Source organism: Alnus glutinosa, chromosome 6, assembly GCF_958979055.1.
Source record: "Alnus glutinosa chromosome 6, dhAlnGlut1.1, whole genome shotgun sequence".
Taxonomy (NCBI): domain Eukaryota; kingdom Viridiplantae; phylum Streptophyta; class Magnoliopsida; order Fagales; family Betulaceae; genus Alnus; species Alnus glutinosa.
The window spans coordinates 391,324-407,153 of NC_084891.1; the positions used below are offsets into that span (position 1 = coordinate 391,324).

The 15,830-nt window shown below is 36.6% G+C and overlaps 2 protein-coding genes and 1 long non-coding RNA gene across 3 annotated transcripts; all 3 read right to left on the reverse strand.

The window, feature by feature from the left end:
- Positions 1–1,415: 1,415 nt before the first annotated feature.
- On the reverse strand, positions 1,416–5,014 carry LOC133871810 (uncharacterized). Its single transcript, XR_009900878.1, has 3 exons — positions 4,592–5,014; positions 2,991–3,088; positions 1,416–1,701 (listed from the first exon to the last, which is right to left on the reverse strand). It is a non-coding gene; the product is annotated as an uncharacterized LOC133871810 (long non-coding RNA).
- A 4,722-nt stretch (positions 5,015–9,736) lies between these two features.
- On the reverse strand, positions 9,737–10,585 carry LOC133870841 (glycine-rich cell wall structural protein 2-like). The gene has a single exon (XM_062308082.1). It carries the CDS (start codon positions 10,486–10,488, stop codon positions 9,961–9,963), a length of 528 nt encoding a protein of 175 aa, XP_062164066.1. The 5' UTR covers positions 10,489–10,585; the 3' UTR covers positions 9,737–9,960.
- Positions 10,586–13,071: 2,486 nt separating this feature from the next.
- Positions 13,072–13,879, reverse strand: LOC133871121 (cell wall protein IFF6-like). The gene has a single exon (XM_062308497.1). It carries the CDS (start codon positions 13,774–13,776, stop codon positions 13,216–13,218), a length of 561 nt encoding a protein of 186 aa, XP_062164481.1. The 5' UTR covers positions 13,777–13,879; the 3' UTR covers positions 13,072–13,215.
- Between the last annotated feature and the right edge of the window lie 1,951 nt (positions 13,880–15,830).

Consider the following 15,830-nt stretch of genomic DNA (forward strand, 5'->3'; position numbering starts at 1 on the left):
CAGCTCGGCCCAGGTTGGTTTGAGGCCATATGCAACCCAGTAGTCGAGGACCAACCTGATCTGAGTCTGCTATCTGAAACCCAAGTATGGTTTTTTTTTTTTTAATTTTTTTAATAAGTAAGCAATATTATTACCAACGACCACCAAAGAACATACAACGTTCACCAAAATCAACCAGAACACACAAACAGAGCAAGCAAAACTCAGTTACAACAAACCATACAAAGCAAACTATAATTAAAATAGAACAGAACCATCAATGTTCCAGTTTTGACGTATTAATATTCTTCATTTTCTTCGTATACTTGCCCTTGCCTGAAATCCGAGAATGACCTTTCGAGAAGATCATCCGACTATGGTTGCCTTTCAGCCACACATAGGGTTGGATTTTTGAGATTTTTATCTCACATTTTGTATAACTTGACTCTTATTATCAAATTTTTTGAAAACAATATATTTTTGTGAAGGAAATTGATTGATATTTAATTTTTCTTAATATACATATTAATTACTTTATTAGAATTAAGAATGCTGCATTTAATTAAATTTATTTCCTTGAAACACACGGGGTTTGCATCTAGCTGCCTCTCTTTGTGTCTTCTCAAATGTCATGTAACTTTTAAAATTATCATTAGATTAAAATTCAATAATAATTATCTCAAAAGAAACTGTAATTTTAAAAGTCATATGATATTTAGAAGAACACAATTAACTCTAATCCTCCTTATAGTATTACTCTTAAATTTGTAACGTCCATTCTTCATTCATTAAACTTAAAAACTTAAAATTAGACATTATATATTATTTCGAGCAGAGAGGAGGTGAATTAAGAATTACTACAACCCGATAATTCTCTAGTCTATATTAATAGTCACTCAAAAGAATTCTTTCAAGATAGGTTTCTTGTTAGTCTTATTGTTACAACATGTTAATAATTAACGGTACGTCAAGTTTTTTTTTTTTTTTTTTTTATTATTATAAATTGTTATATAAGTTTGTAAACAAATTTATAATAGAAGCTTGTTAGGGAATAATCCCGATTCTGCCTAATGGGCCAGAATCTTGGCCCATTAAGACCAACATCAAATTGCCGAAGTTGTCATGTCCAGAGTCGGTAATTTGCCGACTCTGTATACAAATCAGGGACGGTTAAAAACTGACCTTATGGCGACCATGAAGGATATCCCACGATCACACGATAACTATTATTATAGAAGGTGCCCCCACGATCTAGAGCCGGTTGAGAACCTGTGACGACCCGTTTTTTTTTTTTTTTTTTTTTTTTTTTAAAAAACGTAAAACGAGTCATCGCAGTGGCACGACTACGTGTCGCTCAGCCAACATATGGCACATGCCCCATAACATGTACCTGATAATCAGAGTATAACATACATCTATCTATGCAGCGGAAAACATAAATCTGAATAGCGGAAATTACAACTTATACATCTATTATAAGTTAATTATAACAAAGAGCCATTTAACATCTATATGCTTAAGTCTTATTAACACAATAACAATAATGGCTTAACAAAGAATAAGTGACACAAACGTCACAAGCCATACCAAACCTATAAAATAGTGGACAACCCGTGATCCGACAATTACAACTGTCGCGGTGAGCTTCAGTCATAATATCCCAAGCACACTGCTACCGACCCATCGACTATACCGTAGTACCTGCAGCCAAAGAAACACCATCTACACGGTTGTGGTGGTATCCACATCCGCATAGGTGAAATAGTGAGTTCACCGCCTTAGTATACCTCATACTAAGACCTCAGTGGTATAAGACTAACTGAGTTTTCACAAAGAACCAACCTCTATTTATTTTTAGTCGTGCGAGCACTATATTAGCCACAATTTACCAACAGCTAATGCAGCAAACACCGACTATTTAGAAAACATTTAAAACATACTATATAGCTGTGAAAACATGTAGAAGTTCCAGACATCCCTCCTTGGAAGTTTCTACATATAGACCCATCTATAATAATACTTTTCACCGGTCGCTTGGACATATGTGCACACGATCACTCCATCACAGATATCACGTATACACATAAGTCTTCAGCAAAGAACATGGCATCTTACTTTTCCGTACTAGGATAACATCCTTCAACAAAACACTCGCAACACCATCTCTAATCGTATTCCAGCTTCGTGCCTTGACGTCAGTAGATCATGAGAGCACTAGAGTTAAACTCAATCATGCTAACACGTCTTTCCTGAAGAACAAGAACAGTCAACCTTCCTACTCATAGACATGCCATTACTCGCGCCTGGGCAATCATGTATCCATGTACTTTCAAGTTCAATGTATGCTATTAACACATGACTATCCGATAGAAATATACATAAGCGCTTTTCATTTAAGACACTTATGCATACCAACACGTCTAGTAAAATCTACTCATAACATAAAAACATCACTCATTAAACAATGCTATACATGATATGCATGACTGGGTCTACTGGGGCTTCGGTCCCCCACGATGCTGATAACTGTGTATCCTGTTCCTTTACTGATGTACTACTGTTGATGTATGCTCTATACTACATGCTCAATGTTCCGTGCTTGACCAGTATATATTTCACTACTGTATCATGCTCAAATCATGCAGTTGTTAAATCACGTCCTCTCAAAACAAAACAAATCCAGCATTTAATCCAACACTTTGAAATCATTCAAAACTTAGTTTCTTTATCAAATTTACGCAGTTTCAACATGACATGTTCTCAAACAATTTGCATAATTTAAATCTCAACCGCAGAACTTAACACTTTAAATCTATTCAATACTTTTCACTCATACACCATCTCTTTAACATCATCATTGATATAGTTTAAACATAATCGAAACTAAACAAATCATCTCAAAGCATATACATTTCATCATATGGTTGGTTCGGTTTCATAAACAATATATATATTTTTATCAATCCAATACATATAAAAATATATATTTTCTCAGTGAGTGGAATACCCACCTTGGCTGCATTGGACTCCAACTCGAACACTCCTTGGACTCTAGTCACTTGGACTCTACATTGGAGAACCAATTAAAGTCTCCAATCCGAACATGATCCTGCAAACATTGGTATCGTTAGACTACACTATTGAATCCCATACTCTATAACATCCTAACTACCCGCGTGCTCACACGTCACGTCACTCGCTTCTAAACTATCTAGATATCTTAAACTATTATTAGGTTATCATTTAGACTAGGTTCTTATTTTATTCCACTTATCATCTCTATGACACATTTACTATCTTGTTTGACTACTTATTATTATTATTATTATTAAATCACACTATCATTGTTAATGCTTTTATAGCTTCTTACTCACCTACATATATATATATATATATACATATACATGAATGTATACGATGCTTAAACCCTATCCAATGATACACTAAAATGCTTAGTGTACATGAATAGGTGGATTAGTTACTTAGTTACCTACTTATCATTATTAACAATTAAGTCTTATAGTTGGTCTATCCATTTAAGCAAATTAAGTGTATTTGGTCCATACACACATACATATACACATATATGTACAGGATGCTTATCAAGCTAAGCATTATACCTGGAATCAATTTGTTATTAGTTCACAACTCATATCAATTTTATTACATCCATTTCGATGTCTAAATTGTTATCTATGTTTACTTGACTTACTTATTGATTCTTGTATTTCTTTTATAGATATCTATTTATATATTTCACTTTATCTCTTTTATTCTTTTCTTTAACTATTTCCTTTTCATTTTATTCTATTAAGCCTTACAACGTATTTTCCATCTCGACCATATTTGCTATTTGCATAAAGGATCTAAATGCATTAGATTCACACTCTTCAGTTCCCCTCTACAAACAAAACCTAACCAAGCAACCACCAAGTAAAGTAAACTATCCCCATTAATAACCAATTGGGCATGGCCATAAAAAGCTATCAAAATCATAACAATTATAATCATTCAACCACCATTTACTCTCAACATTCCATATACCTCTTAATCCAATTTTCACTAAAGCCTAATATCTATTCATCACTCTCCAATGAAAATCCACTCTCGACATCCTACATGGGAACTAAAATCTTATTACATACTATAACACAATTCTATTACATAAATTGCCATGCTTCCATCACTAAAGTATTAAACCTAGATTTCACCTTATGAGAATCCAACAAGAGTTGGTTCTACCAAAACATCCATCAAATTAAAATGTCAAACCACATCAAAACTCAACTTCTTCCTCATTGGTCTCATGATCACAATATTTCTCCAATTTAACACAATAATTATCTAGCCAATTCACAACACAACACACCACAAATCCAAATACATACGTTCAACCATCCTCTTCAAAATCACAGCCCAAAACCCATAGTTGAAACACTAAAATACAGCAACCCATAATCAGCCTACACACACACACGGCCAACCACAGTAGATACACCAACACTAACCAGCCAAACAGTAGAGAAACCCCAAATAAAATCATGAAACCCTAATTTCAAAAATGAACAAATTAATCTACAAAATTAGCAACTAGGAATTAACAAGAAATTACCTAGAGGATTTTCCTAGAAAATCCACCGGAAATCGCTACTGGACTGCCGGAAAACTCGCCGTAAAATCACTCTTGAAGGACCGGGTCTTCCACACGGTTCAGCGGGTCACGGGTCACGAGTTTTGGGTTGCACGAGTTTCGCACACATGCGGGTCACGACTCGCCGGAAACCGCTACTGGGACCGCCGGGAATCACCACTGGAAGTCGCCGGAAAACGCCCTTAGAGAACCGGGTTTTCTGGATCTTCGGGTCGCGGGTCACTGGGTTGCGGGTCTGAAGGGTTCTGGGTTGCGGGTCTCACGGGTCTTCACCGGAAATCCACTGGAACCGCCGGTTTTTCGGTTCAGGCCACCGTCTACAGAGGGTCGGGTCCCCTGGGTTTCGAGTCTCCCCTCACGGATCCACCGGATCCTCTCTCCCCCGATCTCGTCTCTCTCTCGACATCTCTCAGCTCTCACATCTCTCGGTCTCATCTCTCTGTCTCTCCACTCTCTCAATCTCCCCTGAATCTCTCTCGGCCTCTCATCTCTATCTCGATCTCTCTGTGGGTCGCTCGGCAGAAGAAAGAAGAAGAAGAAATGAAGAAGAGAGAAGAAAGGGAGAAGAAGAGAAGAAGCAGTCGTGGACTGCTGTCCACCGTGAAGAAAAAGAAGAAAAAGAAAAGAAAGAAAAGAAAAGGAAAAGAAAATGGGTAAGGGAGAAAAAAAAGAGGAAAATTACTAAAATGCCCATCAACTTTAATTCTTTTATTTGTTAATTATATAAACATAATTTATAACTGGTAAATCTCCTATTTATTTTCTTGGTCTTCACAGAACCGACTCTGCAATAGTCGTGGAGCACAAACCACGACTCCACGATTTCAAGCCCGTTAAAGACAGACTTGACAACGATCGTGGAGCATATACGACAATCCCACGATCCGAGTAGTTGACAAACGCTCTGGATCTGGCACGTGGTCCAATAAAAAAATCGGACCACTCTCAACATTCCATATATTAATACCTCACAACTAGACATGTATTTTTCGGATTGCTCATTTTGATTGAGAGTGATATACACTTAAGATAATACTGATAAAAATAGCGGAGCGAGATTGTCGAATTCCCCCTGACATAGCTTTGTCTTATGCAGGACGGTGGCAATAGGATCTTCGGGTTCAACAACCACCATATCAGAATATGTTCTATCAAAGCTGTACTACTCTTAACAAGACTTTTTTTTTCTTTAAAAAAAATGATCAAATCTTATGAAATTAAGTATAATGTGTCTTGTGTATATTTTTGGAACACGTGGCTGAAAGAAATCATTACTTAATCATCCAAAAATGGAGGTGGAAAAAATTTGTAGCGAAGGCGGTGCCACCTGGCACCAGTGGAGGCTTGTGTTGCACTCAAATTATCAAAAAGTGGAGGAGGTGCATGCGTGTCTCTTAATTTTGTGGTGCTGACTTTGCGAGGCTTGCTACACAGGGACGCTCATTCGTTGCCCTGTGAGCCTTTTATTATAAAAAAATAATTTTTTATTAAAAAGTAGAATTTGATGTCATTTTTTATTAAAAAGTAGGCTTTGATGGGGACGGATGAGTGTCTCCCATCAAGCATTTCTCCTGACTTTGGTGCGTTGATCCCAAAACACCATAAATGGGTTTTCTGTTGGCTCCACCCACCTTTGGCCGATCACAATTTTATAATTATTTGTTTAAATTTAAAAATATTTTGGTAAGTGATTATGAGAAATCACTTGTAATATTCATTTGTCAAAATAAAAATTGAGTTATCAAACTACTTATTCGATCCCAAAACACCATAAATGGCCGGGTTTTCTATTGGCTCAACCTGTTTTAGTAAATCAAGATTTTCTAAAATTATTTGTTTGAATTTGAGATAACTCCGGTAAGTGATTTTGAGAAACTATTTATGAGATCTACTTGACCAAATAAAAATTGAATTATCAAATATACTTATCCGATCATATAGGTCTTTTAAATGGTTTCTCATAATTACGTACCTAAATTTTTTTTATATTCAAACAAATAATTATAAACGATTTTAATATTTATCTTAAATAGGCTTGGCAATTTGAGTTTACGGGCCGGGTTCGTGTCAACTCGGCTGACCCGATTATGCAAACGAGTCCAACACGAACCCGACCCCGATCAATAATCGGGTTGGAACTTGTGACCCAAACACGACCCGATTAAATAATCGGGTAACCCGAACACGACCCAATAGATGCGATTACTTAACGGGTCGTATCAACCCGACATGACCCGATTTATTTGAAAGAATTTTTTGAATGCTGTTTTATAATTTTTTGAAGCTATTCATTCTGATTTGTAGATCTACACTAGGCTTACAGTCAAAAAGGGGGAAATCTCACTCTCTCAGTATAAAAGGCATGTCTTACACAGTTACGCACCATTTTCTGCTCCTCGTCTTCTGGGCTTCATTCTCTTGGTTTGAAAAAGAACAAGTGGCGGAGTCATCGCCTACTTCGGGAATATCTGCAAAATCCGACGCAGAAATAGAAGAGATGTTGGATCGAATGGTGAAGTGGTGAATGAGTGAAGCTATGAAGGGCACTGATTCACTGAAGTCTGAAGATTGAAGGCAGAAATGACTCATGTGAGAGACTGTAAGTAAGAAAGAGTGAAAGTGATGAAAAGTTGAAAACTGAAAAGGGCGTGCGGCTAGGTTCTCCACTTCTCCATTTACTAATTCACTTTCCCTTTTTGTTTAAAAAGAAGAAGAAAGAAGCAAGAATCGTGTCATAATCGTGTTCGCGTGTCAACCTGCAGGTTGTACTGCGAAACACGATTATAAACGGGTTATAATCGGGTTGGCCCGATTATGACCCGAACCGGATAATGTTAAACTCAAATCAAATTTTTTCGTTTCGTGTTTGTATCGAATTCGTGAGTCGTGTCAAAAATTGTAGAGTCTAATCTTAAATGGCATGATTAGGTGATTTGTTTATTTTTTAAAACCCATTTACGGTGTTTTGGGATCAACACAGCATTCACCGCAACAAAAGAGACACGCATGCATCTCCTCCACTTTTTGATAGTTTGAGTGCAACACAAGCCTCCACTGGTGTCGCTTTCAGCACAATTTTGGATTCTTTCGGCACGTGTTCCAAAGATTTACTGTATGTCCTCGGCCATGGACTAAATTTTCTTACTATTTTAAAATAATTTGAAAATTAAGACCCGAAAAATACTACGTATTAAAAATACGACATGTTAATAATAAAAAGAAAAAAAAAAGTTTCACAAGGTATTTTTTTACACTTTATGTTGTATAAAAATTTTGAGCAAAAAACTGTATTTCGATTTAGTAAAAAATAAGCGTTTTTTCAAAAGTGAAGAAAAAATCTTTTGAAATGATTTTTTGTTGTTGTTAACATATCATATCTTTAATATGCAGTATTTTTCTAGTCATTTCAATGAAAAAAATGGTTTGATTTCAAATAAATTTGAGAATCTCAAATTTCTTGTAGTGAATCCTGATCCCTCGGCCATGGGTGGTTCGGCCACCCAGCTGTAAATTAGATACAAAGTTAATTTACAGTAAATTTATGTGAAAGCTAGCTAGAGATCGACAGCTAAAAGGGATTAATTGCATCAAAAGATAAGAAAAAATCACATATAATTCCAGGGAAATTTGAACCAACATTTCTTTGAATTCACGTATGAAGGACTGTAATTGTGGTGATCAAGGTGGTACCACCACTACCGGTGGAGGCTCGTGTTGCACTCAAAACCATCAAAAAGTGGAGGACGTGCATGCGTGTCTCTTTTGTGAGCCTCAAATTTTCTTAATTTTACTCATTTGTTTGTAATAAACCATTGAAAATAGACATGATGGCACATAATTTAACATTTTTAAATGAATATTGTTGGTAGAGTTTTCGGTTGGGAGAAGTGTCGCTGTCAGATTCAATAGACAAAATATTTGGGAGTGGGAGCACTTTAAATCAGAAATATCAGACAATTTTGATACCTAGGATAGCTGCTTATTTATAGGCATGTAGTTCTGATATAGTTTGAGTGCTCTGATTATAATTCCATTAGGAGTCTAATTCTCAAACCGTGTGGGATTAGGCCTTCTATGTGGAGAGTACTCTGGTTCGAGTATGACTATCCTTTACCTGAGTTCAAACATGTCTCTTATCCAGAGAAACCTAGGATAGAGTCCTTCTGCACCTTTTTAGGGATTATGGATCAAATCTTATCCCATAATCTCGGCCGCAATATCCGGATGAAACATTTCAGCATGTTTCATCCATATCGCCTCCTGGTAGTCCAAAGAAATTCATTCTCAAGACCAATTGAATATGGTCATTCCGTAAGGGTTCTTCTCGTATTCCCGAGCACAGATGTTTTGAGATGTTTCAACTCTGCATATCCCCGGTTCTAGGGACTGAGGATATTCATAGATTTTGTAAGGAATCTTTGAGACCCTGATGATCGACTGAATCTTCGTAGGTCTCTTCGGGTCAGTTAGATTGATTGGATCCAGAGTTCAGTTATAAGCTCACTTGGGCTTTGGGAATGATAATTTCCCCGACTAATATACTTGATTACATAATTAATGTTGAAGGGATCAGAATTCAACGGCCTCTATGTTTTCCTTCATATTCTATAGAAGTGGTAGAACAACTGACTTTTATAACATTTTCAAGATGTACTCTTATATATATATATATATATATATATATATGACCAAGAAAGATGACATCATATAAAAAAAAAATCTGTTTAAATTAAGATAAGTCCAGTCCTCTTGAGGCTTCTAGTTGGATCAAATTAACTCCATTCGAGGAAATTAAAGGCATCGTTTTAGAATTGTATTAATATTATGTAAACAATAAAGAAGAATATATAAGAAGTGATCAGAGGTTAGATATTACTGCTGCTTCCGAATCTTACAGTCCACAAAAAATATTGACCCTTTGCTTGTTTTATGTATATGAGAAAGATTTTGACTTATTATGACTGGCTGAAAATGTTCTTGAGTTGAACATAACAGCTTATGTCTTCCACAAGTAATGATACAAACTTAATTTAATTTACTGTAAATTTATGTGATAGCTAGCTAGAGATCGACAGCTGAAATGGCCGGATTAATTGCATCAAAAGATAAGTAGAACTCACATAATTCCATGGAAATTAAATTTGAACCAACATACATTTCTTGAATTCACGCACGAAGGACTCTATCACTCTAAATAGGATACAAAGGAAGGATACTACATGCATATATATAAAGACTCAACTTAATTATTTATTCATAGTACTACTAAAAGTGGTGACATTCTTTTGATCATTCCAAATAAAATGATGTGAAATAATAATGTGATAACTTCATTTTCCATGCCCGTTCCCAGACCCTGAGCCATAGCCACGACCTTCACCATAACCAGAACCTTGGCCGGAGCCTTGACCGGAGCCACTGCCTCTTCCATAACCCTCACCGTATCCAGAACCCGAACCTGATCCTTGATTGCCTCCTGATCCTGATCTTGATCCGGCTCTAGACCCAGCATATGAACCTGCTTCTGACCCTGCACTAGAGCTTGACCCAGAACCTGATCCTGAGGCAGAAGCTGAACCCGAGCCTGAGCCTGAGCCTGAGCCTGAGCCCGAGACCGAGACCGAGCCCGAACCAGAACCCGAGCCTGAGCCGGAGCCGGAGCCGGAGCCGGAGCCGGAGCCGGAGCCTGCACCACTTCCACCTCCTAGTCCTAGTCCTAGTCCAATGCCTATCCCAGCACCAATACCAATCCCACCAAGGTCCAATCCCAGGTCCTTTCTTGCCACTCGGCTTTCAGACACCACAGCAAATGCTGAAATAAGCAAAGCAAGCAGAGCCAAGGGCTTCAAACTACCCATTGGTTAGCCAAGAAGATAGAAAGGAAGCTTGAATATTGCTAGATTTAGGTGCTAGTAGTAGTGCTAAATGTGTTTGTGTGTGAGAGCCGCCACTGAACACCCACAGCTATTTATAGTTATATTATCACAGATAGTGAGGCTGGTGAAGGGTGTTAAGTGGTGATTAGCGTGTATATGCAGCGAGAGGATAGTGGGGAAACTTGTGGCTTTGCTTTATCATTTGGAACACTGTGATGAGGGACATTTGTCTGCAATCTCTGGTTCAACAAAATTAGTGGATCCATGAAAAGGCTCATGAGGGTTCATACGTGGAGATCATTCTTTTCGAGTATCAATCAGAGGTTGGGATTAAACATTATTATTATTATTATTCATATAGTATTGGTGCTGGGTACTTGCGTGGACCCAATATTATTAATTAGGATATATGGCACCGACCCATATGTTCTTATGATCACCCACTCAAGATAGTGGATCCAGTAAGGTTGGCTCCTAGAAACTCTATCAGAGATATATATGAAATCATTCCTTTCCTCCTTTTTTTTTTTTTTTTTTTTTTTTTTTTTTTTTTCTGGGTTTAGCATGAAATCTCTTCTGCTTAAACATTTTAGACATGCAACATTATTTAGTGCAATATTAGGAATCATATAGGTAGAAGACACTAGAAAATTCAGGAACCCCCACCCCCCAATGTTTTATTTTATTTTTTATTTTTTAATTATTTTGTCAATGGAGCAATCACATCTTGAATATGCAAACCCCTAAAACAGAAAACTTCAATGTAAGCTTACTAAATAAGGAGGAGAAGCTGCATGGGGTCAATATCGGATAGTTTAATTACGAGTATACCAGTCATATTAAATCAACCACATCTTGAGATCCTAATATCGGGATGAACACAATATTGGTAGCATTGAAAAGCTTATTTAAGGGGTTATAAATTTATATTTCATGAAGAATTTTCAATTATAATATTTTAAAGGTCAAAATGGGTTGTTGATAGAAGTTCAACAATCTAGTTATAAAGTTTGTTTGAAATACTACATCGCATGTCTCGTTCGAATGAGATATTGCATCATACAAGGAAATTGAGACGGTCAGTTGATATCTCGATCGAATCAACTGAGGGGGTCATTGCAAGCCTCGTTCGTTCGAACGAGATTGTCGCAAGTTGGTTTTCTTTTGTCTTTTAGTAGGTTTACGATTTCTTTTTCCATATAAACTCAATAAGGACCGCTTACTCGCTTAGGCCGCAATTTATATTGTATTTTCATCGGTTTTCAATTAATAAGAAAATCCTTGAGATTGTGTTTTCTTCGATCTATTTTCTTACAAATTCTTGAATTTTCTTGATTTGTAAAAGAGTTGTGATTCTTTGATTTAATTTTCGATTCACTACACCAATGCTACATCACAAACCTAAAGATCGCCTTTGAAAGAAAATTATTGCAGTAATTTAATGCTGTGGGTTTTACAAAATCGCAGCTGAAAGGAAAGCAGGCCCAGTCGAGCTAGCTGTTGGTTAGAAGAAAACATGCTTGAAAACACTATATGTGTTTGTGAGACACTTAAACCAACCAGAAAAACAAGATATATATATATATATATATGTTTGAAGATTCAACTTTTGTTCAAGCATGTGCGTTGCATCCAAATTCCAAAGTATAGAAAAATTTAATGTCCAAGTTGGATGGGAGAAGTACAAAAAAGAACAACGTTTAAACTTTTTCTTAATACTATACCCAAGATACCAAAGAAAAAATTTGGTTAATTGTGATTTTCTCGGATAATTGCTTGTTGATAGCATTAAACAATAATTAATTCAATAGCATTTGGGGCGGGTGCTGTACGTTACAAAAAAAATTGATAGCATTAATATCGTTTGATTCTTTAAATTACTTAAAAAAAAAAATCGATAGCATTCAATTTGCTAGTAATGAAATGATTAAAACTGATTTTAATTATATTTGTCTATAGACTCTATACTTATATTGTCTCTAAAGTTTCATTCTTGAATAAAAAACTTAATAAATAATTTTGCATAAAAAAAGTGAGAATAATGATTTTTAAATAAAAATATAATATCAATATTAAAATAAAAATTTGTTAATGAATATTTAAATATAAGAAAAGTGTTTCACTTTAACTTATCGTCTTATTTCTCCAAATATATGAAATTGATCTCAATTCAAGAGTTGATTAAGACTGCCATGTCATCATTGTGGTATTACTCTTATCATATTCCAAATTTAGATGCAAAAAGCTGTCATTAGTTGCATGGACATTATTGTGAAGTTTGCTAACCCCAAATGTATGGAGGATAGATAAAGGAGTAAGTATAGATATCATACTCATGTCTTTTTTGTGTATCTTTTAAACTGATGTGCCTTTCGAAATTATCATTTGATCAAAATTCAGTAATGATATATCATAAATCAAATGATATATTGATTTTAAAAGCTGCATAATTTTTAGAGAGGCACAAGAGAGACCTGGTAGATATGACGTCTAGAATTACTCAAAATAAAGGTAATTGAGATTAAATAAAATTTGTTGGAAGAAAAAGGTAGAGAACACATTACAGATCACACCACAAAATATTTCATATTATAATATGGCCATACTTAAAGGATACATATTCATCACCATCTACTTATTTATATAACAAAGACGGTGACAAAGATTTTCAGTTTTACGGGACCATTTGTCGTAGCATATTCAATATTCTTAGTTGGCATCTCCGCTACCGGAACCTTCACCATAGCCATGCCCCTCACCGTAACCTTCACCACTGCCCGATCCACTTCCTCTACCAGAACCAGAACCCTCACCATGTCCAGACCCTGAACCCGAACCACGCCCACGGCCTTCGCCTGTTCCTCGTCCTTGGTTTCCTCCTGAGCCTGACTCTGCTCGAGACCCAGCATATGAACCAGCTTCTGAGCCTGCACTGGACCCTGAGCCAGACCCCGCACGAGACCCAGCGTGTGAACCTGCTTCCGAGCCTGCACTGGACTCTGAACCAGACCTAGAAGCAGAACCTGAGTCAGAGCCAGAGCTAGAGCCAGAACCCGAGCCAGAACCCGAGCCAGACCCAGAGCCACTGCCTCCTCCTCCTAAACCCACGCTGCCTCCTCCTACACCCACGCCTATTCCTGTTCCAGTTCCAATTCCAACGCCACCAAGATCCACACCCAGGTCCTTCCTCGCAACTCGACTCTCAGAAACAATGGCAGATAAAGCAAATAGCAGAGCAACAAGTGATAGAGATAAGTGGAATGCAGCCATTGTTAGTGAATTAAACAAGCAAATGGAACTTGTATAAAACGTGAATATATATTGCAACTGATTTCCCAAATCTCAACCAACGTCTATGTTGTTGTAGAGGGTTCACTCAGGAGAGTCAGCTACTTATAGTGTTGATACTGAGGTTTTGAGCCAAAGTGGAATCGGTGATGTGGCTTCTTGGAGGGTTTTGCTGGACAAAACTGGGTGGCTGATTTTGAAGGTATCGACAAGTGTTCATCAATCGCCGACCCATTTGATCCCCCACTCACCGTAGTGCGCAGTTTAGTGGCTGTTTGCGTGCATGCGAGCGATTGACCAAAATATTTTGCAACACAATTCGAAGCTTCCTAACTAAAAACAAGTTCAGTTGGAGGCAGGTCGAGAAACCTCGGAATTACGTTGGTGCATGTACCTACCCAATTGCCTATGGAATATGATCAAAACAAAGTTCAACAAAAACCTCAATTATATTCCGTATAAAGATCCTTCCTTGGGAGGAATTAAGTTCATCGAGTATTGGCCTTAGCGTATGAATTTAGAGTATAAAATTCATGAAATGTATCATGACCCAGAAGTTCATTACAACCACTTCCCTGTTTCAGGTCTTATTCTCTTGCAATCAAATAACCTTTTTCTTTTTCTTTTTCTTTTTTTTTTGAGGGGGGGGGGGGGGTTGGTTTGTTTTCTCAGGTCCAATAATCAGGATTTGATATGAATGTTAATTCCAGTTATATGTTTCTTAGACCACTTTCACTGTACATGTTGCACTTTCAATATAGTGATTTGTTTGTTTGGATCACCTGTATTAGTTTCCTATTCAGGAAAGATGAATGATTAAGCAAGCAGGTTATTCTAAAAGAAAAGAAAAGAAAAAAAAAGATATTAAGCAAGAAGGTTTGTGCGTGATACACGGGAATAAGTAATTCTCATACCTGAAGCTTCTTTAGTGAGCGGTTAAGAGAAAATTTAAATCATGCATACATGAGTTTGGGACTCATGCTGGATCCAATTTGTACTACAAATATGTATCAATCATTGACAAATTGATGAAGTGGCCTAAGCTACTATTACTGGATCTAAAAGACTTGAACCTAGAATCCATCCAAGTAGGGGGCAACTAAGTTCCACTATACCACAAAAGCGATGCTGCAAAGTGTTTTTTTCATAAAAAACTAGGAGGGCTGTATAGTTTCTAAGAATGATGTGGTTTGCTTTATTTTTCATGGAAGGATATAAATCTATTTCTTATTATATTTGAAAGGAAAATCTATTTCAAGGTGCACTATTAGCTAGAGGGTTATATAATGTTCAGGTAGGATTTTCAGTCTCTAAAGGTGCTCTGTAATCCGGTGTCTCTTATTTCTATGTTTGGCTTATCTGAGTTTGCCATAATTTTTCGTAAAAAATAGATTCTATTCCTGCTTCCTCTTTCTAGGATAAATTTGTATGACTGGAAATGCTAGATGTTATTGTGCTCTGTGCTCTTCTCAGAACATAAGAGATTGATGGCCAGTGGAAGTTTTCCCTCTCTAGGAAATTACTATGAAGATCCTCACTGCAAAAGTTCAATGGTTAATGTCGACGACTTTTAGTAGGATCCACATAGCTGTCCAGGTAAAACATCTGTCTGGGAGACAGCTTCTGTTTGACGAATGAGAAAAGAGAAAACGGAGAGAGAGAGAGAGAGGGAGAGTAGTAAATAAAGAAGGAAAAAAATAGGAAAGTATTGTTAATTTGAATAATTTCACCGTGAAAGATGAATTATCTGAATTATATTACTGCCATCCTATTTTGCTGTGATTGTTGCAATTGCAATTCCATTATGGAGTGAATTTTAGATCATAAATAAACAGAACTCAGCTCCACAGCTTTACAGTGAGTTGGGTGCAGATCATTTCACTATTAACTAGAATTTCTTAGTTTGGTGTCTACAACCAATTGTTGAGTATGCTATGTAGTTTATATAGTTATGTATGGGACGTTATACTTTTGGTTGGGATCTTGTTAAGTTCATATATGAAACAAGATACACCTTTTTCTAACTCCTTGTTACT

Excerpts from the sequence above, each read along its gene's own strand:
- LOC133871121 (XM_062308497.1), bottom strand. The coding sequence starts at position 13,776 with ATGGCTGCATTCCACTTATCTCTATCACTTGTTGCTCTGCTATTTGCT.
- LOC133870841 (XM_062308082.1), bottom strand. The coding sequence starts at position 10,488 with ATGGGTAGTTTGAAGCCCTTGGCTCTGCTTGCTTTGCTTATTTCAGCA.